Source organism: Neopsephotus bourkii, unplaced genomic scaffold (genome assembly GCF_033783945.1).
Source record: "Neopsephotus bourkii isolate Nb327-2 ecotype Australia unplaced genomic scaffold, CSIRO-AGI_Nbou_v1 NB_1637, whole genome shotgun sequence".
NCBI classification, from domain to species: domain Eukaryota; kingdom Metazoa; phylum Chordata; class Aves; order Psittaciformes; family Psittacidae; genus Neopsephotus; species Neopsephotus bourkii.
The window spans coordinates 4,854,037-4,876,616 of NW_026902112.1; the positions used below are offsets into that span (position 1 = coordinate 4,854,037).

General features: G+C 40.2%; 1 protein-coding gene across 1 annotated transcript; it reads right to left on the reverse strand.

Moving 5' to 3' along the window:
• Window positions 1–814: 814 nt before the first annotated feature.
• OC90 (otoconin 90) lies at window positions 815–22,473 on the reverse strand. Its single transcript, XM_061374101.1, has 14 exons — window positions 22,043–22,473; window positions 18,305–18,373; window positions 18,026–18,085; window positions 17,569–17,743; window positions 13,759–13,871; window positions 12,055–12,183; window positions 10,378–10,419; window positions 9,405–9,461; window positions 6,957–7,058; window positions 4,618–4,767; window positions 4,156–4,254; window positions 3,190–3,364; window positions 1,979–2,085; window positions 815–1,498 (listed from the first exon to the last, which is right to left on the reverse strand). The coding sequence occupies exons 1-14, from the start codon at window positions 22,086–22,088 to the stop codon at window positions 1,188–1,190; spliced, it is 1,635 nt and encodes a 544-aa protein (XP_061230085.1). The 5' UTR covers window positions 22,089–22,473; the 3' UTR covers window positions 815–1,187.
• Between the last annotated feature and the right edge of the window lie 107 nt (window positions 22,474–22,580).

Below are 22,580 nucleotides of genomic sequence, written 5' to 3' on the forward strand. Positions count from 1 at the left end.
GATCAAGAATTCGAACCTTCACTTTTACAGTAGGGTGTATTTACAGAGGAAGTACCTTATTACTATGGGTTTGATTTTGCAAATGCATGGTCAGAGAAAAAATGAAAATCACACTGAATAAAATGTTATCTGTCCTTTTGGACAGGTCACCTTCTGGATTTAAGTGGTGTATTTGCGCTATGTGTGCTATACAAGTGAAATCTAATGAAACAGACACAGAAAGATTCTACCTTTGTGTGCATCTTTCATGTCAAAGTAACAAGGTTGCTAGTGAGTTTGACCCTAGCTGGGTTTATTTGTTTAGCTTTGTTATTAGTAGCCAAGTTCTAGTAATTTAATTTCTTTTGACAATATTTCATGATCAAAGCATAGTGTAGATTAACACCTTATCAAGTCAAAGGACATATATATCCTTTTATACTGCTGTTGTCTGAGAACTGGTGAATCGTACGAGTGGTGAATTTGGAAACAAAAGCAATCAAACTTGGGTTTAGTAAAAAGCAGAAAGCATTATTCCAGCTTTACATTACATACTCCGGAATGCGACAGTTTTAGTTCACTCCAGGTAGCAAATCCTTTAATCCCTTTAGTGTAATGAAATCTCTCAAAACTGGAAGTAACCAAGCATAGTACATAGTTTTGGGGCAAAGAATGGGCCATCTACTGTCATGATCTGATTGGCCAGCAGAAACTGTGGGTTGAAAATGCAGTTAGATAAGAAGGGAAAAAGGAACTTACTAACTACCTTAGATTTTGTTCTAAGTGTTTCCTGCTAAGCTCAGTAAAGGAATAACATCTACAAAAGGAGTTGGAGTAGTTGCAGATTGGTTTAATTAAGAACCTGAAATATTTAGCCACCATAAGCAAGATCCAGTCTGAACCAACTACGCAGTTAGCAAGATCAGTCTTTGATCAGAGCAGGTTTTACACAGAAATCTAATGAAATTATACAGAATAGTGTGAAATAATCATTTACGGTAACATCTGACCTAAATAGGTGATCCATAGTGCTGACCTCACTATGGTAAGAAGGTATACAGCCTAACATCTAATACTTAGTCTATGATTATGTCACTTGTGTGCTGGAAAGTGTAAGGCAGGCACTGGAGTGATAAGAAAGAGCAAGGTATGCAGTGATCGACTCTGAAAGTATCCATGACGTTCCTCAAGTGTATGGTGGTAGTTGGTTATCTGCCTTCATGTTGCACAGCTCTGGAGTTTCCAATGCGATGGTGTGTATCTCTCTTTGCTCTTCTTAATACACTCCCCAGTGGGCCTTTCTCCTCACTGCTCTCCTCGGAGCTGGAAATCCCTGTGCCTGTTCCCATGCCTGTTGAAGGCCTTTCATAAGGATCACTTTGACATGAGATTTTCTCCTCTTGGCACTCTTGCCTGCGTGGAAGCTTAAGGCTTTCATTGAAGAAGGCAGAAGCCATGCACTCGGCAGCTGTCTTATCACAAGTGCATAATAGTTTCTCACACATGCTCCAGCCAACACCTGAAAAAGAAGTTTCAGAATTGTTTGATAGAAGTTAAAGTTAGTCAATGTGTAATTTGCCATGGGAAGACGAGCTTTTGAAAAGAAATTTTTCCAATCTTTCTTAAATCTTGGTTCCAAATTCACCTTTTACCATCTAAATATAAGCCTGACACCAAGCTGCTGGACAACTGAAGGTGTGACTGGCTTTAGTTGAACTTGTGAATGTAAATACACCAACAACTGACTTCTCTCTCCAACCAAAAAATGTCTTGAGTGTAGTTTTCTCAGCCTGACCAGGTCACATCATACAGTGATGTAATACCCTTTATCTCAGCTAGGACAAAAAGCTCAGGTTTATAGTAAGCATTGCAAACGTTTCGTAAGCCAAATTTTTGTGTCTCTATACTCAGCTCCAGCAGCTCACATGGTGGCATTTGGTCTGTAATGCTTCGATACACTGTCATCAGGACATTAAAAGTTTCCTCTATGCAAACTTACAGTTTGGCTTATGATCGAAACACACAACTTCAGATCTTGAACTTCTCTCTGCATGACATCCAAGTTTCATAACTTGTTCTATACAACAGTGATGAGAGAAGCAGCACCTGAAATAAACACTAGATGTAAGTGAAAAATACTTGCATCACAGAGTACTCACAATTATTTTGCTTCTTTATTTTCAATGTCTGTTAAAACTAAAATCTCAGTTTTCAGTGGAAAAACGCTCTCCATCAGCAAGTAAAATAATCCAAACTGTTCCTACTGTCCTCCCATACCTGTAGTTTTCTAAGGGGTTCTGTTTTAATTTTAACATCTATTACAATTGTAACTGTCACCTGCTAAGTGCTATACTTAGTGGGGCCTCGATGTGGCCCCAGCTATTATGAACTTCCACATGGGGCGAGATTTTTAGTTTTAAATGCAACACTCTCAAGGGAGATTACTTTGGTTGAATTCTCTTCATTGCTCCAGCATTCAAACTTAAACAAGGAGAATTTAGGTGAGATATACGGAAGCCATTCTTAACTGTGAGAGTGGTGAGGTACTGGAACAGGCTGCCCAACGAAGCTGTGGCTGCTGCATCCTTGGAGGTGTTCAAGGCCAGGTTGGATGGGGCTTGAAACAACCTTGTCTAATGGAAGGTGTCCCTGTCCATGGCATGGGGGTTGGAACTGGATGAACCTTAAGGTTGCTTCCAACCCAAACTATTCCATGATTCTATGAATTCCTGCTCTTGGTCAGCCATGCCATGATAGCACATGTTAGCCACAGCAGGACTCTTGGCTGCAGCTCTGGCATTCACTTGTGCTCTACATTCTTCTGAAAGATAGGGTGGCAAGGGTGCATAACTCTTCATAAACCATTTTCCAAACTGCCTCTTAGCTGAGTTTCACAGCATCTTGTGATATACTCTTCCTTCTGCTCTACTTACTTCCCATCATTCTCCTTTCTTGAGTCAGTAAGTCTCTTCAAAACATTGATGCAATAATAGAATGTCTTAGTGACATCAAAGAATTTAATGTTTTATGTGTTTAAGTGGATTTCTTCCCCCGCCACCCCCAAAAAAAAAAAAAAGTGGGGGAAAAAAATGTGGCCTCATTACTGGTACGTAGCTATACAAGGCCCAACAAAAGCAATACTGATCTTTGTCGGTCCATAGGCACCCAATAATACCCACAGGTAATAGCAGATTATAGAAGAGCCCACACCTGTCCAGTGCATCAGTAGGATAACCTCTCCCTTCTTGGCCACAGTAGCAACCATAAGACTCAAATTCCTCTGGGCATCGCTCAGTTAAACAGAACAGCATTTCTCCTAGCTGGGGCAGCTCCCTCTTTGCTCTTCCATTTCCTCTCTCTTGCAGAAAGGTAAATCGCTCACATACTGTAAAGCAAAAAATGTTATTTGACACATCGTGTTTTCACTGTTTGGGGGGTTCTCATGTGATGGGAGAAGAATTTTCAGAGCTGTCAGAAACTTTCAAAGACAACTTTTTACTATTTCTATATGACATTTCCATTTCATGAACTATGGCTCTGAGATTAATACTGAGTAGAACAGCAGATGCGTGTGCGGAAAAATGAAGATATAAATTACAAGTCAAATTGGATTGCCATAAGACTACTTTAGAATCCTTCATAGTTACTTTTTTCTTCTGCAATATTCATTCCTAGCTGATCAAACCTGTACAGTAGTTTCTGTCTTGGCTAGTTCAGAAAAGACAGTCCTAACCTCTTGTGCTTGCACAGTGATGTGCAATGAGTACATTGCTGGAGGAAACTCCTCAGAGTGCAGAGCAGGGGAAGTTCCTTTTATTGCTTCCTCTGCTTGTAAAATAAAGTAACTCAAAGACTCAATTACTGCCTAAAACCAAAACCAAGAGGAAACATTCAATGAGCTCAATTTAGATCTAGTGCTGTATGAGAAATGCACTTCTAATCATAAATAGTTCCTGTAAGTTTTAATGATAACACATTGGTGGAAGAGGTTAAACTGTCCAGTTTTTTGGAGGTGAGTGCATCTCCTGTTGCTCTTGTAAATACCAATACATAGGTCCTTTTCTAACTGGTTTAGAATAACTACAATATTTATATGTAATATAATATGTATATGTAGCTGAATATAGCTGAATATTTAATTTCATATAACCAGGAAAAAACACCAACTTCATTTACCTTTTCCTGCAGGTTCATTGGTTCTCCTGTCAGACAGTACCAGCTCCAGAGCTATTCCAGAAGAAGTTGTGCTTTGGCCACCCCTTGCAGGGCTTGTCTCTGGAGATAATAGATGCATAGATGAGACTTGCACAGGCAGAAGAAACACTTCTTTCAGTAATGGCTCTAAAAGTGTATATTCTGAACCACAATCCATTGGCAGTCCCCTAGCACTTGTTTAATTCATAGTTGGAAGGCTGTTCATTAATGGTTAGTTAAGCTTTCCTGGTGGGTGTTGGACAATGAACTGTCCCTTTCAGTGCAGCCTGTGTTGTGCACTCTGTATTTTAGGTGATCTATCCAGATTTAGGGAGAAAATAGTGTTATTCTACATATCTGTGAGAAACGTTGAAACTTCAGGTAGCTGTGCACAGGAATAGGGGACTGCTGTAAATTGGAATAAGAGTAATCGTTTTTACTTGCCCTCTTCCTTTGTCCTTGCAGATATGGCTGCAGGAATCTTCTCTGTGGGAACAATTTTGACTTTCAGTGAGTTAAGACCTTCTGGGAACGAGGCTGGGGTCGTGGTTATCTCTTCCGCTGACACTGCAGCTTCCATAAATCCATCTTCCTCTGAATAAGCAGAAAGAGGAAAGCAGAAAACAACACAGGAAATAAACAGTAAGATTTTCATTTTAGATAGCTGGTCAGAGTAATATCCTCAGGCAGAGCTGGTGCAAGTTGTTGGTCATAGAGAAGAAACATTCAGGATGAAAACTGAAAAATCAAAAGAGTATCCACACTGGTAATTTCTTCACATCCTTTGCCTTTCAGAAGATAAGGCTCTGGTTAAATACACCCAGTTTAACCACTGTTTAATTTTTAAAACCTTATATGTTGCTGCAAATAATAGGGTTTGCTGGTTAGTCAGCCCTGCTGAGAGATGAAGTACAAGGGGAGGTGTCATGAGATGTCATTTTCGGAGTAAACTGCTCAAAAAAAGGTGTCAGTTCACATGAGGGTGACAAACAGAGAGAAACATTAGCAAAGGCAGGAAAATTGCTTGACTGATGCAGCGCTAAAGGATGGCTGTGTAGTAACCACAAGGAAATGGCAAAGGGAAAATAAATTGAGGTTAAATAGATGATTTTAAGGAGATTCTTTATCCTAAAAAATGGTATTTGTTTTTAGATTATCTAAAGCTTTATTGTTAAATGGGAATATTTTGTTTCTTTTTGGAATTGGTTAACATCTCCTTTCTTTAAGTTTTTTGTATAAGCTAACTTTTACGTGAAAACAGGTCCTTTCCAACCCTAACTGTTCTATGATTCTATGAAAGGAAATCAAATGGATTAATTTCACCTGAATGTCAATATGAAGAATGTGGCATTTCACAAACGAAATACTTGGAGAATACTAGTGAGCATGTGTTTCCACATGTTTAAAGCCTTTCCTTTTGAATTCCATGGGTCAACTTATTAACTGGGTTAAACTCAAATTCATTAGATTTGTCCCTCTGATGTTCTGGTTTTAGTATGTGTTGGAAATGACCTGTCATGTGATAAGGGAATAGATTAAAATAATGAAAATCCTGCTAAGAGCACAACGAAGCCCGTGAAAGGTTGCAGAACGGGATCAATAGCAACATGCTAGTTTTAATAGGTCGGCAAGGTGCACATTTTATGCCACTTTGACAGTGATGTGTTAAAATGAAAGCGATTCCTGCCAGATGTAGAAAATAAAACTGGAGTTTGGGAAATGCACTCAGCTAAGAATAGATGGTACAAATAAACTTTCAGGAGCCATGCAGGTCTGCAAGCAACATAGGTTTTTGACAGACGACAACAGTTAGTGATTTTGACCAGTGCTTAGTACAGCAACACCAAATGTCTGTGGGGTGGGAGATATGGGTAATGCTCAGACAGTTAATCAGAGTAAAAAAAAACGTACTTTCTACACCCCATATTCAGTGCTTATTGGTATTTTTCTCGTGTGTTTGTCTACATGAATATTTCTTTCTACAAAAAAAGGGGGCCAATGACAGTTTCCAAGTCTACCAAGGTGCTCCACTTGCAGCTGTAGCTGCTGGTGTGGCTGTGCTCAAAGTGCTAAGAATTGCAAAAGCTGGAGTAGGGCTTAGACTGAGAAAGAATTCTGTGAAATTCCATGTTATAAAGAAGGAGGAAAAATCAAAATGAACCCTTCTGGCAGCAGGTGCTATGAATGTAATTTAAAGGATCAACCGTTATATCAGAAAAGCTTATGTGAAGAGGTTTTTGCAAGTAATGGAGAATGCAAATGAATGGCTGGAGGCAGCAAACAGCTGATACTTCACAGTCTGGTTTTATTGTTGGTGCATATGCGATCTGACCCTAATCTAAATGTTATTTCTGGCAGTCCTATTGTCACTGCATAGATTGTTAACTGTGATGCTTTTAGATGAAGTATTGCTGTGTCAGTCAAAGAGGAAGGAAAGCTGAGAGTCACTGACCTTTTACTGAGAGGATGGGGGGAGCAGGTGCTGTAACTCTGTGGTCCCTTGTGGTAACTGCACAAAAAACAGAGGTGTTGTGGTAGTGACCTACCTGCTGCATTTCTGCAGTGTATTTTTGGACTGAATTCACTGAAACATCATAAAGCTTAACGTAACTATCAGCCTCGTTTTATAAAGAGGGTGATTGGGAAAAGCAAAGTGGTTTACTGAAGGATGTGCAAGTCAGTGGAAGAACAAGAGCGTTAACCAGAGCATTATCTAGAAATTCTGTGCTGCAGATTTTTAACTGTGACAGCACAGAGCTTCATAAACCAAAATCCAATTTCACCTGCAGTAAAGAGTGCCTGATTCGTCAACAACAGTATAATCAAACTCTTACCTCTGGCTCTGGAAGTCCCCAGGGCCATCTCACTGGGCTCAAAGGAGTTCACTGTTGAAGAAGGAAAATGTAGACTCAGAAAACAAGTTGCCAGCACAAACTCTTATGAAAAGTCAAGCTGCTGAGAAAGCTTTTTCAGCAGTGCAGGAAGAGCCAGGCATTTCATATATAGCGATATGCCTGTTTGTATCAGCAGTGATTGATTGTTGTAGACAAAGTGATGCTGATCAAATAATCTTATTGCTGCGTTCAAATAATGTGCTTTACAGCATAAATGTGACTGAAATAGCAAGTTCAATATTAAATTCATTTGACAGATGAATGCACTAAAGAGGGTTAGGTATAAAATTTCACTGTTGCACACAGATGCCACATTTCTCATAAACACCTGCATTGAAAGTCAAGTGTTTGCCTGCATTGAAAGTCAAGTATAATGGGGAGTTACAAAGCAAAATACTTCCCTAACCTCCGATTTTATCTTTTTACCTGATAGGGTTATTTTCATTTGTCAGCTACCTTTTGATAAATTACAAACATAGCTATCAAATGATCCAAAAATTAATCTCTGCATCCTTTTCATGCGTTAGGATTTTGTGATGTGATCAAGAACGTCTTTGCCATTGCTTCTCAGTAGTACTTAGCTTTGGTTTAATAGAGTTTTCACAGTTGTTGATGGTGGAGCTCATTTGTGCTTAAATGGAGAGACAACTAGTTAAATGGGAAGTATTTCTCCGAATGTTTCCGTCAAAGTCTGACTATTATGGTTTCTGGTATGTTTTCAGCTTTCTGAAGTTCCTGATGCAGGTTTTTATCCTTTGGCACCATTTTGAGCCTTATGATGAGCGATATGTCCTTAGAGACCATGAGTAATCATTTTTGCAGGAAGTAAAAGATTGCTACAGATGTGCAAATGCAGGTGCACTCACTCCTCCAGGAGTTCTCAGGTTTCTATTACCAAGCTTCCCAGCAGCAGCTAGAAAAACATGAGCCAATATTGGAGCCGTTGTTCAGTGAGAACAAGAAATATCCAATAAAAACCCCACCATGATACAGGGGTGGTATGGAGAAGCAACCAGCACTTACACTCTTACACTCAGCATAAAGCATCCTTGTTTTGTGGCACTTTTAAAAAGAAAAAGAAAAATTGTTAAAGTCTAAAGGGATTTTTTTTGTAAAGGATATAAATAGAAGGGGGGAAGAAGAAAAAATTGATACAATTTAATGTTTTTTCATTATTCTAGGTTCACACGTAGGGCTATGGCTTACTGAGAAATGCGGGAGAGCACACAACAGCTTGAACCTGAGCTCTTAAGTTCCTCAACAGTGCAACTTTCCACCTCTTCTCAAGTGTTCAAGTGGTCAGAAACTGCATAGATGAAGCCTGCAGTGACATGGCTTAGCGGTGGTCTTGGCAGCCCTGAGGTAATGAAAGGTTGGAAAGGTCTTTTCCAACCTAGTTGATTCTATGATGCTATGAGTGGTTGCTTGGTTACACCCATCCAGTGCACAGTGCCTTGGTACTTGGTAAATACAAGGTCCCTGTACACAACACTGTGGTTTTGTTTGTGATTACAAGAGTGCTTTAGCTAAACTGGACTATGGATCATCAAAGACTGGTCTCCTGTATTTCACTGCTGCATGAATTGGACCTTACTTACTAAGTGTGTCCCTCAGAACCACCCAGGACTTTGGATGACTTCTGCTCATTTCCTCTTGTGTTGTAGTGCACACCATGCAGGTGAAAAGTAAATAGTCCTCTCATACTACAGCAATGAGATTTTGTGAGCATCCATTCCTGAATAAGATAACTTGATCATAGCAGTAAGAAATGAAGATTGTCAGAAGAACCACTTGGTCTCATGGTTTAGGAACTCACTCGGGAGGTACCAGAGTAACAGGGACTTCAGTCTGGATCTCTGCAAGTGAATAAAACACTAAAATGCTGACTCATTTGCCACAAACCATGCTTGATCTTTCCTCATGCTACAGCTTGATCCTTTATAAACAAATGTCTCTTTAAAGACAACAAGTACGCAACTGGCTGTGGGACCAGTGGTTGGCATCTACATAGCATGTGTCTGCCAAATGGCTCACCTGCTTCTACCTGTGTTCTCAGGGATAAAAAAGGTCTGCTTTGATGAAAACAGGGTTTGTCGTGAAGTTCTTATTCTCAGCCCTTAATAACTTACTGTGAACAGTGGTTAGGCACATTGCATTAAGCACAAATTTAAAAACAGCATCTTCTCATTCAGCCTTGAATTCAATCACAACATTGTATCTACTTTTACATCAGTCCTTTGGGAAGGGCAGAAAGAAAGCAAACAGCTCATTCTTGTGTTTTATCCTTTCAGCTTTTGGGAGCTGAAAACAGTGCTTCCTGCAGTGCAAGTTGCAAACCTTCTTCCATGGATGCAGTTGCAGGCTGTGTTCCATCAGTCCCAAGACGAAGTAAGCCTGCAGAAATAAAAGCACTCTTACTCCAGAGAGTCATGGCTTAGGATGCTCATTAGACTGGATCTTGGCATAACATGATCAGAATGCAATTTCTTCATAAATATTATTATTATTGTGCTTTTTGTATGGTTACTTTGTATATAAATGCAATATGTGTATCATATTTATATTATATATAGAAAATCCAAACCTAATTATTATAATATATATCATATTTATATTATATAAATATAGCAAATCCAAACCTAATTATTGATAATTACAGTAGCAGTATTAAAATCCTGCCTTACTATTTGTTCACTGCTGATACTAAATGCTACTCAGTAGCATGCTCTATAATAATAATCATCATAAAAGAATCCCTCAAACTCTATCACAAAGAACTTCAGCCTAAACAAGAGAAGCTGCCTGGTGATTGGCATTCTTTACATTCCCATTTCAGCATGTACTTGGATACATGGCTAATAGTGAAGGTATTGAGATAAGAATTAAATATTTAAATGCAAAGCTTAAATGTTTAAATCAAAGCACTTGGTTAGGATGCTTGCTGGAGCAGGGCCCTAAATGGGCATGAAAATAGAAAAGGATCCACCTGAAAATGCTTTTAAGTTGCTTTTAGAGCATTACTTCTTATAGTATTTATCAGCGAAACTCGGGGTTCTCTTCTGAATTCCTTCTCAGAAAAAGGAGTCATTTGGCTGAAGTTTTCCTGTGCACCTGAGTAAACACTTGCCACAAAAATGGTGCTTTGGTTTATTGGGCTTTTTTCTCTTCCTTTCATATTTTGGCATCTTGATAAAACTTTGCTTCTCAGAAAGGAATCCAAGGCTTCTATATGATCGGGTTATTTTTCTGAATATAAATTGCTCTCAGCTTAACACACTGCAGTCAATGAATCACAGAAATGAGCACGTACCCTCTGTGTGAAGTGTTGTCAGCTCTCTCTTGCTGGTGTTTTCTGAAAGAAAAAGAAAATTCTCTCATCAAGAAAGTGCGAGGAGGGCGTTTGTCACTGCTTAATCTGAATAGGGAGTTCATGGAATTTATTCCTGTTAGCAAAGATTCAGGCAAATGCATCCCCATTTCTTTCAACTTTTTCTCTGTAATAATGAATCTACCAAAATCTTTTTCCTAGAAATTTGTCAGATGGGGTTATTATTTTTCTTTAAAAAGCCTGAACTGGCCAGAACTACACAGAAAGATAATAACAGGAGTGAACACAAAGATGTTTCATTCAAAGGACTTTATTTTTCCATGAAGAAATATAATGAGAAGCCTAAAATTAGAGAGGTATCGAGTGAGCTAAAATTGAATCTATCTTCATCAGCAGAGCTAAAACTAGCATGATTATCCTGTTAGCACCTAACAATTTCCCCTTTATTTGTAATGTGTTTGAACTGACACACTCTCTATTAGAGCCATCTGATCCCAGTCAAAGATTACTGGCTTACACAAAGCTATTTTCTGCCTTTGATGCACACACTCCTGTGGCATTTTTTTCTCCATTGACCTGTTCACAAGGGGCTGCACATCCAGAGCCTGATATAGATGCGCGTATCTGTCCTTATTTAGCACTGGGGTGTGTGAATACGAGCCAAAGGCTTAGAAAAACTAGCATTGCTTTTTCACCTCAGTCTCAACTTGGGAGTTCAAAGGTCTTCTCCCTTGCTGTGCTCTGATTGCAGTCCATATGAATTAAGTTTTTAATCCAGCCCTGTTCCCACAGGACAGGTATTCATTCTTAGAAGGCTGTAATTTCAGCTTCAGAGCACAGATATGTGTATGACAATGGAGATAAATATCCCCTTCATCTTCAGAGAGGATTTTGCCTTCCAAGATGAAAACCAAGTGACAGAGCACGGTAGGTCTGTTTTTGCTTTTCCAGTTAGTTTTTACATGGTTTGAGGAATATTTGGGCTAGGGATATTTTGGCAGTTTGGCATTCCTGCTAGTGACCTCAGGGGGTCACTAATCATCCCAACTATCAGGTTGGCAAAATCATGGAATAATAATCATAGAATGATTTGGGTTGGATGGGACCTTAAAGCTCATCCAGTTCCAACCCCCTGCCATGGGCAGGGACACCTTCCACTAGACGAGGTTGCTCCAAGCCCCGTCCAACCTGGCCTTGGACACTGCCAAAGATGGGGTGCAGGAGCTTCCTGAAATAAAAGTTCCTTCCTATCTAACTGGAATTTCCCTGTTGCAGTTGTGTCTCCTGACTCTTGTCCTGCCTCTGTGCACCTCCAGTAAGAGTCTGGCTCTCTCTCTACACCTCAATAGGCATGCCACTGTTGAGGACAGAAAAGAGATCTACCCTGAGCCTCCTCCTCTTTCATCCTGTGCTCCAGCCCCCTCAGCAGGTTGGTAACCTCTCCTGGATGGGCTCCAGGACAGCAATTAGTCTACCTTCTTCTCTCTTGGAATTCACTTGAGTAGCAGTAAATGGAAAGGACACACGAAACAGAGAACAGGTCAGAGTCCTGGATCCATTGCAGCGAAGTGCCCAACTACTGCTTCATTCTTGGGTCAGATTTGATGCCAGTTGAAAAAACAGGCAGGAGGAGGCAGTCAATCAGGTCCTTATTATTACCTGTAACCAGAGGTGGACAAAAGGAAATATCCAGCCCATTCAAAGAAGAGTTAATATGTGCCTTCCCCAGGCATTCAATGGCATCTTTGTCACAGTTGCAGAGGAGCTGTTCACAGGGATCCCCAGACTCTGGAAATAAAACAAACAAGGATCCAAACAAGGTACTATTGAAAAACCTTTTCCATCACCTCCTTTTTCCTCCCTGTAAGATTTATGTCTATGCTCATTAATGCAAATTTATTTATACTGTGATTTTTCATGTTAAACACAGTCAAGTTTCACAGTGCAACACTGGTTGTGAAATGCCAATGTAGCCTGGCATGTTTAATTCCTTCTATAGAGTATTAAGGACTAAAGAGCAGTGCTTTACTGCCTCTAGTTTTCCCATGGAAAACTTAATCCAGCTGATACCAGCTTTGACATTTCATGACTTCATTAATACATCCCTCCTATCTCCAAGGATTCAAAGTCCAGATGCCAAGATTTTCATGTAAGGTGTGATTTAGTTCTTCTAAAGGATATGAAATATTTTCATAGGAAATACTATTTTCCCACTTCAAAAACTTCTACCTTTCGGAGTTTCAAAGAACGTTGACCTTTCATAGCTGTCACCCTTATATTTCATTTTTTTGGCATGTACTATTCTTTTAATGCACTTTGATCACTATAGATTGGCCTAAATAGCAAAAATAATTTAAATTTGAAACAAGAAAAGAAGACTGAATCAGATTGCTTAAGCAAGCTTAAGGGTATTGGTTTGGTAATTCTTCTCCTCTTTGCTAGTATCCTCAAATCATGTTCTGCAATATCATCTTTTCTGAGAGCCAATGCTTCTTGAAATCATAGAATCATAGAATAGTTAGGCTTGGAAAGGACCTTAAGATCATCAAGTTCCAGCCCCCCTGCCATGCCCAGGGACACCTCTCTCTAAACCGTATCACCCAAGGCCTCGTCCAACCTGGTCTTGAACACTGCCAGGGATGGAGCATTCACAACCTCCCTGGACAACTTATTCCAGTGCCTCACCACCCTAACAGGAAAGAATTTCCTCCTTATATCCAATCTAAACTTCCTGTTTAAGTTTTAACCTGTTACCCCTTGTCCTATTGCTACAGTCCCTGATGAAGAGTCTCTCCCCAGCATCCCTATAAGCCCCCTTCAGATACTGGAAGGCTAGGCATTAAAGAGCCCCATTCCACGCTTGCCAGGACAATATCAGCATTGCATGGAGCAGCTCCTATTGTAATGCCATTGTCTCTGTTGTCATTGGTGATACTGTTGTAGCTGAGGAGTGTATATAACCCTGTGAACAAATACTTTGAATCCCTCAATGTATATAAAACTGAGGCCTTCAAGCTTCGGAAGGGAGCTGTTTGTGAGCTCTTTCCCCAGCATCCGCTGCCTTTCTGATGTGTGGAGATATTTCAAGCAATGCCAGTGGACCTGCAAGGTCAAGGAAACCTCGGCCTCTTAAAGAAGCCCTGACAAGTTTCTACCTATTTGACTTCAGTTTCCCTGCCTAGCTGGGCTTTGATGTATTCCCATTTCCATTCACTCCTGAGCAGAACACTCAATCCCTTAAAAATCCACATGAGGAAGTGATTTCTGCTAAATTTATATATGACTTCTGGTGGGTAAAACAAAACAAGCTTCTTGGTCATGGTGAGGCTCCAGCATTAAGCTCCTGTGACGGGCTAATCTTACCACAGGTCAGGTTTTCAGTAGAGCAGCTGACATCTGTAGAAATCTTTGATAGGTCCCATGTACACTCCATCTCCATCGCTTCCTCATAGCATTTCCGGTGCTGGAAACAGCATCTTAAAGGATGAAATAACACACAGCGCACAGAATTTACTTTCAGTTCAAGTTCAGACTGCAATGCTCTCGTGTTGCTCTTACTCAAGAATGCAAAAGGTTCTAAAGAAGAAAAAGAGGTCCTCAGTGTGGTCCCTAGACACAAGAAAGACTGAGTACTACTTTCCTCTAAGTCAGTCTAGTGGGATAAGTACGGCTGGATGCAAAAATCAATGCTAGGATCAGGTCTGCAGGCTGTGGGAGACAACGTTTGCACTTGTGTCCTGCTGCAGTACCCGAGTTCTTACAAGGATTCCACAGGCAGTTTAAATGAGAAATCCACTGCCAGTACCCAAATACCGACCCACAGCACTCACTCCCAAACAGTGCCTCATGGCTCGGCTCTAGAGGTGTCGGATCCAGCCCTGCCACAACCTTTCTCACTGCAGATTTGGAGAACTACACAGAGCCTGGCACTCACCGAGGGTTAATGTCTCTGCAATGCCTTGTGAATCCCTGTGTCTCACTGAGAATATATAAATGTGTGCAGTGTAACCCTCTGTTTCTTGTACTTTCTCTGCTATGCAACAAGCAGAATTAAAATACAGCCATGGGAAGGAGCCACAAATGCCTGAAATGCAAACCCCAAATGCCTGCGTGACCACTTCAGCTGTGAATAGCAATGAAAGTCAACTAAAACAAGCAGCTCTTCATCAATCATCTCTTCAGCTGTTTTTGAGCAAAGTCATCTCCTTCTATATTATAACAGCATCTGTGTGCACTCACATCAGCTATAAATGAAACACCAGTAAAACATTCAGTCATCATTTACCCCATATAAAATTGTTACAAAGATAAAGCAGGGGCTTGCTGCTCGATTTAGGCTCAAATATCCTAATTTCATAGAAACTGACTCAGAACATGAGGCTGTTCTTGAACTGCGGTTGGTCTTGTCCATGCTGAATGCAGAGACAACATTAACACTCAAACCCAGCATCTGCTGCCAGGAATTACGATGTCACGCGATCATGATGTAAGGAGTTAAATTTAACTAAGCTGATATGGGCTTTTTGTTAAAGACACTGTGAATGTGTTATTACACATCACCCCTTGCCCTGCATGTGCACCTAATGGGGACTGAAGCACTCCTGCACTGATCAGAGCAGGGAGCAAACAGGCTCCCTTCTGGGCTACACATTAACTTTCTCACATCCTATATTTAGGAAGCATTTAATATTTAATCACCTACTATATTAATAAACTATTGCAATATCCCTCACAACCATGGAAGCAGTCCAAGTCCTAACCACAATCACACTTTTGACTTATTGAAAGATATCGGAAATGAGGTTTGCTTAGCTTGCCAGCAGTGGATCAGAGCTCATGAATAGCAACCCTAACTGTTCTATGATTCTATAATAGCATTATCCCAGATGATGAAGTTTCAAAGCCCAGTTTCTTGCACTCGAGGGTCTCTGATGCCTGTTGGTGGTTTTTCCTGCTGTAACCTGGTTAAGGAGACTGCTGGAATGTATTGAGCAAAGGTGAGGGCAAATAACATTCAACAGGGTCTCTGATGGTTCCTCCGTGCCACAAACACTACTGTGCAAACACACGTAAAAGCTCCTTTAACTGCATAATTATACAAACTTCCTGCAGTTCTTGTTTGTTTGTAGCATCACAATCACATCAACCCTGAAAGAGTTAATCAGAAGATATACTTGCCTTCCGTTGCAAGAATGGAATTGTAAGATGTGGATTGTCCTCTGGGCATGGTTCTCTTTCTCCATTGACTATGGAGGCTCCTAATGGAGCCTGTGGACTGGTCTTCTAATTTAGATATGCAATGAACTACTCTGGGAAATGGGAAAAGGTTGGTACAAACCCTTTACAATGCCTTAAAAACCTACAGTGAGATGTTCAGCCCCTGTTTATGAAACAGAAATGGCAGTGACAAAATCTGAGGTTTGCAAAACTAGTTTCCAAGAAATAAAGTTAATAAGAAGATTATGACACACTAGGAACCATGTCTGACAGAAGCAGCCACTGGTTTGATGCTCAACTGAACCAAAGGTGTATCTGCATCAGTGGCAAACAATAATCAATCTCCATTTACTGCAACCTGCAGTGGGGTTGCCATGCCACTAAGGAAACCTCACTGCAGGGCTGCTAACTTATCTGTAAACACTAAGAGACTCTATGGATGGTTCTTGGACAAACCTGCTGATAAATCATTCAGCCCTTTCTATATTTATGCTGCTCTGCATTAAAATGAATCTAAGTAAAGCAAGACCCCAGGTGCTCAGCTCCACAGGTATCAATGCATTGAACTGATTTGAGCTCTCATTTCAGCATGTCATCATGAGTGCTCAGAAAAGCTTTCTTAAGAAGTCCCATGGGTTTTTTCCAATAGCGGGCTTAGATTTTCATTTTCCCAGCCATCCCATGCTGGAAAGTGGATGGATTCATTTCCATCTAGCTATAGGCACTAGCCCTTTCTGAGCCACTGCTGTCTTCACTCAGGGCATTAATACATTACATTGTTGGAAGAAACTTGTTTTCTATTTAGACATGGGTCCTGATTCTCTTTGAATTTCTTTTCACACCTCACACTGTTATAAGCGAATAACCATTTGATTGTCCTGGCCTGAGATTACGTTTCTTCTCATTAGCCTAGTCAGGGTCTGTGGCAAAATCCCCCCAAAGCAAAGAGGGGAGCTTGGATGGTTTAGTTCCTGCTGCATGATACTGGAAAAAGTCATTGAGTTACATTGCTCTGCTCTGCTCCTGGATGCTCCAGTGTTCACAACACAGGTATTCAGGGCAAGATCTACTTAACCTCCTACCTGCAACTTGAAGTCATACTCAGCTATAACCTGATTCTGTTGATGCTTAAATCCCATTCAGATGCCAACATTTTTATTATAGCCCACTATGACTTTACGCTGCTCCCCATACCAACACTTTGGTAAGATTGTAAACTCACTAAACCACTTGGATTAATGCTCTTCCACTCACCTTAATAAGAGGCTTTCCAGTTTTTGGCACCAACTGAAGGGTGAGACAGAATTCCCCAATACAAGGAAATTAGTGAGGTTTTGTTCACAAAGATCTGCCCAGAATTTAAAGAACTTAGAACTTCTGGGTAAGTCTTGTCAAGGAGATGGGTATGGTGTTTACTTATGCTGTTGCATTAGTAACCCACCTTTGCAATCAATTTAAATCAGCTGTGCCACCAGATCTGCACTAGTGGAATTGTTTGCAGGTGTGGGGGACTCTACTTTTATCTCTAGGATGGGACTATTTCTCCCCAGTGAAGTGTGGTGAGATGAATTGTTTCTGAGCTATGAAGAAAAGGAAGCAAGTGGATCATTATATGCTATAGATTATGACCACCTTGACTTCATTTGTTTCCAAGCCATGCTGTAAGGCGACTGGTAGGGGGTGCTGGCCCAGCAAAATGATAGTGCTGACCAGCAGGTAGGAAAAACATAGGACATGGCTAATAAGCCAGAGCTGAAATTGTCTTTTGTAGGTTATATCAGATAGTTAGGTTGTGTGTGATGAATAGATTCAGCAGGGGTGGAAAGTGTTTATAATAACTCTGAATAAAACTCTTCTTACAACTGTCCTCAAATTATTTAGGCAAGTGTTACACCTTGGGTCATCAGAGCATGAGGGCACTGACAGCCAGTCAGGGCAGATGGGGCTAACACTTACTCATCAGCTTCATCCACAGGGAGTCCTTCCATCTCAAACCGGCAAGAGCAACCATAGTCTTCAAAGTCCCTGGGACAAAGCCCAGTAACACACTTCATTTTGTTCACAAAGTTGAGCAGGGCAGGGAAGTTTGTGAAGATGGACTGTAACCAGGTGAAGTGAGAACCCAGGCAGTCTGGAAGGAGAGCAGCCACAAAATGCATGGTGAATGGAGGTGAGCCTGGTGTGGGTCACACATGAGTGATGTTCATGTGAAAACAGAGCCTAAACAAGGCAGGGACATTGAGCAATGCTTGACACTTGTCCTTAAAACATGACAACAGTTAACAGTATTTAGTATTATAGTCTTTGGGGAAATCTACAACCTCAATAATCCCTGTTCCTTTTCAGTGTATATAAAAGAAAACTCCATGGGATTTCTATTCAGTGCTCAAATACAACTGGAACACATACTTACCAAAAAATAACGCAACACTTTCCACATTCTGAAAGACTCCATTGAAGAATGTGGCATTGTCTGGATGAAAAAACAAACAAACCACGCTTCTTTTTTAAAAGGTAAATGACAAGAACTGTCCACAGACTGCCCCTGGTCCTGCTTCAGTTGCTAAAACAGCTTGAAATAAGAGTTACTAGCTGTTCGCTGACAGCACGCACCGCTGCGATGCTTCTCGCGTGCAAGCAATTCCCCACTGCCATGCAATAGTATAGAAAGTAAAGCTTAAACCATTCTCACTCAGGATTCTTTCAGGTGTGTCAAGAAGCTCCGGCAGGAATGCTGGCTTCTCCAAGCCTTGGCCACCTGCTTCAGCAAACACATTTGAGAAGAAAAGGATTTAAATATAAATGAAAACAACAAATCAAAACCATATACTTACTTCATTGCAACATCCACTTCAGGCATTTCAGATACCTGCACTACTGAGGTGCTTTATCAAAGCCATGAAATGCTTGCTTGGCTCCATCCACACCCAGAAAAGCCTGGAAGCATACTGGTAAGTCACATTGACTTCAGCTTAAACTGAGGTATTGCTGGTGATGTGCTAACCCTTGTAGGTTAGATGTGTTAACTCTTCTGAACAGCAGCACTTGCTGGGATATATCAGTAGAATTGTATAACACTGTTTTAGCTGCACGACTGCTTTCATTGTCCCAAATACTTCTAACTCAGTGCTCTTATTTGAAGCATGGCTGGAACTAGATGACATTAAGGTCCTTTCCAACCCTAACTATTCCATGATTCTGTGATTCTATGGTTGTTTGAAGACAAGAGTTTTCATTTTTCTGAGTCCTTATTGCTTCTCTTCCCAAACTATTTTTTTCTTAATTGTATTTTTCCTTTTGAAGATCCTGTGATGTATTTTCTTTCTATACGCTGTGTCTTGAACAAGGGTGAAATCAAGACTTTTCTCTCCCTTCCTATTTTTCCCCTTTCTTATTTTTTGCATTATTTTAGGAGAGAACGTGTTACTTTGGATATATTTAAACTAAACATTTTTTTTCTTTTAAGGTATTAAAGGTATTTAATGGCTTAAGGTTCTAAAAAGTGAAGAAAAACCCTAATGTTAAATTCATGGCATAGCTTGTATCTCAGAAGCACTGGCATTAGGAAAGCTGTCTGTGGTCTCTATGAAAGATTCTGGGAAAGAGCTGACAGTTATCTTGCCAATCTGTTGCATTTCCCTGCCATAAATGTAAGTGTAAGAGAGGGGAGTAATGGGGTTTATAGATATAGAAGACTTAAAGCTATGTTTAGCAAAAGATTAGGAAAAACTAGGACCTTTTTCTTAGATCATATATAAATATCTTCTCAGGATGTCTACAACTTTTGTGTACTGAACAAGATGTTCATGGTAAGAGCCATATGCCTCCAGCAAATCCTTTCTCAAGTTTAGTGGCAGAATATGGATATGGGATTGAGGGAGGTAGGAACAGGTTGTTCTTCTTCTGTTTTCCTTTTCCTGAAAGTCTTGCTCACAATGAAAACCTTTTAGAAGACCAGCAATCCATCAGAAGTGCCCTTCACTGCAGCAGGTCTGAGAGGAGAGACTGCTTTCCACAAACCACACAACAGCTCCTGATAAAGGGTGGCCTTTTCACACAGCTGAAACAGGTCTGTTGAAAGCTTGACAGCCAGGAGTAAATCAGATTCGAGCAAAGCAATGGTGTGCCTTGCAAAATAAACAGCACTGAATGCTGTGTTTTTGTACACACGCTTGCTAAAGAAAAACTGCCGCTTATTTTTGGCTTAAAGCCTGTATTTCCTCTGCAATGACAAACATCCCTTTTCCCAAGCCATATTCTATCAAGCACATCTGAGGCCATGTTTTGGCACACTGCGTAACACCATGGTTCAGACTCAGTGTCTGTTAATGAATAGCCAGTGATCGTTTAGCCCTTTCAGCAAAACTTTGGAAAACATGAAAATCCCACTGAGTTGCAATGAGACAAAGAGAACTGATAAAGCCACGTTACGGAACTGCTGAAGTTGTGATTGCTCCAGCATCCTTCACTTGCACTTAACTCTTCTCAGCAAACTTAATTTGCACACACCCAATTAGCACATACATGTTTGAAGCTCCCCTAGAGACAAATCTCTGTCACAGGGTCAGCAGCTCGGTAAACCTGTGGCTCTTCTAATCCTTTTATTGCAAAGAACCATATTTCTAGTTGTCACTAAGTCAAGATCAGTGAACCAATGTTTGCCAATAAGATTGCTTCATTTTGTTTAAATTGTCATGGGTTGGACAAAGAGAAAATACTCTCTGGATGAATTATTCTCTTTTCTCCTTTTACTGTCGTGTCTTTTGGTCCTGTGTTGTTTCCTGCAGAGCCAGTGAAAGATTGCACTATGAAACTCAGTCCTTCAAACCTCAGAAGATCCTAGGGATGTCAACTTCTCTTTCTTTTCTCTGCAACCTGCTAACTGACTTGTCACATGTCCCGAGGAGACTCCTATGGTACATCAGCTCTTGGGCTTTTCAGTTGTGAGCCTTATCCACAGAACTTTCAGACACATGTAAAACCCTTTCTAGACTGGGTCTGTGATGTTGCCACTCTGGCAACGTTTTTCTGCAGTGTTGTCTGAAAAAAGCCCATCAAAAAAACCATCAGTGCACCTCCAGGTGTGTTTTGCAGTTGTGGCTAATTAAAGTGCCATCATTTAGGGCATATATGAAGTCATTATAGTCCTCAGGGGCAGAAACCTTGACTGTGCCAGGATAAGTCAGGCAGCAGCAAACCCAACTTGCTTGATTTATTCAAGGTAAATCACATTAGGCTCTCACAAAGATTGTATCTGTTCATGTACAGATAGTTGCTTTAGCCTCAAAGCAGAGATCAGCAGAATAGATGCCACATAAATATAAATCAACAATCCTCTCCAAACCTAAAAAGGGTAACATTTTAAATCTTTGGCCTCAGATTGTGCTTAGCTGGGGGAAAAGACTATGAAAACTGTGGCACAGCGTTTGAGGTTTGGGGAGAAATCTCTTTTAAACATTATGTAGACAAATTTCTGAGTGTCCAGACATTACTGAGTGCTCTAGATATTACCAATATATAGTTCCCTTCACATCTGGGGACTAAATATCCCTTTATTCATAATGGATAAATGGTGTAGGTATTTTGGTGCTCTCTATCCCTGCAGTGGGAAATGCTAATACTCTTTCAGATTTCTATTCATATAGTAGGAGTCTTAAGGCTCAGATTTATCACTATATTTTATCCCATATGTTTTCTGTTAGAACTTCTTTTTCACTGACTTCTGATGCTTGCAACCCCTGAGAAGAGAAGTGACTGGTGAAATTGAAGTAGATCAGTGCAGAATGTAGTCTATGCCAAGGTGCTGATATTTCTTTTCCCTTTAGAAATAACCCCATGGAGTGACTAGAAGTGGTGTTAGACATTCCAAGAGTCCTTCTCTTCACCTGCACACTGCTACCCACAGCGCAGGGACTGCAGAGATTTGAAATATTTGCCCACCTCTGTCACAGGGAAGCTCCTTCACCCATGACAAGAAAATCTGAAGAGTTATGTGAAGAAATTTATTCATAGCAAAATTTGAAGGAGGAGCTTTATCTGCACACGAGTTATATTTCAGGATGCACTGAATGGTTTGGAGAACTCAGACAATACACGTGTATTGAACGAGTAGAATCTCTTTATTTTTAACTTACAACTTTTTTGGAGTCTAGAGGGTTTAAATAACAACCAAATTCTAGCAGAAAGAAAGTTGCTGTTTATTTGGGTGTATTTTTAATCCCACTAAATGTTTCTTGCTACACTACAAGTCCTGAGAAAAATACATATTATAAGAACTCCATAGTAAACTTATTTGAGTGTATCTGAGCATTGAACATCAGGTTTGAGGGGACAGAAGGTGTTCTTTTAAAGGATTGTTTCTGAACGCGCAAACTTACAACAGTGTTTAGATATAGATTTCAAATAATCATCAAAATACATTGCTACTTACCACTGTACAACATCACTGACATAGACACCAGCAGAATTGCAATCATTTTAGCCCAAAGACAAGAAACAGTCACACAGCAGACCGGTGTGCCTGGAAAGTTAAGTAATGTATTAGGCAGAACGTTATCTCTCGAAACTGGGAATGGGAAGGCATCAGCTTAAAAAAACATTGTTTTGTAGCCTGGCCATATTTCTGCTTGATACAATTTAGCTATTACCTTATAATAAATGCACATATTACGACAACGGTGAGCCTTATGTATCCTTCAGATTTTACCAATGTCCTTTATAAATATTTCAGTATTGCTTTAGATGAGTCAACAGGCTCAGCCAAAGCACCACAGAGAGGGAGACTTCATTTAGCAATTGAATGGTGTGCTTGAAGTTTCTTTTATTTTACACAGTTTTTACATCTTAGTTGATCTAACAGGATGTTTAAACAATTCTTTAAGTTTAAATTCTTTAAATTGTTTAAACAAGTATGTTTAAATGCAGAGATTGTGAAACACTGCGTAAATCAAGAGACATTCTGGGATTAC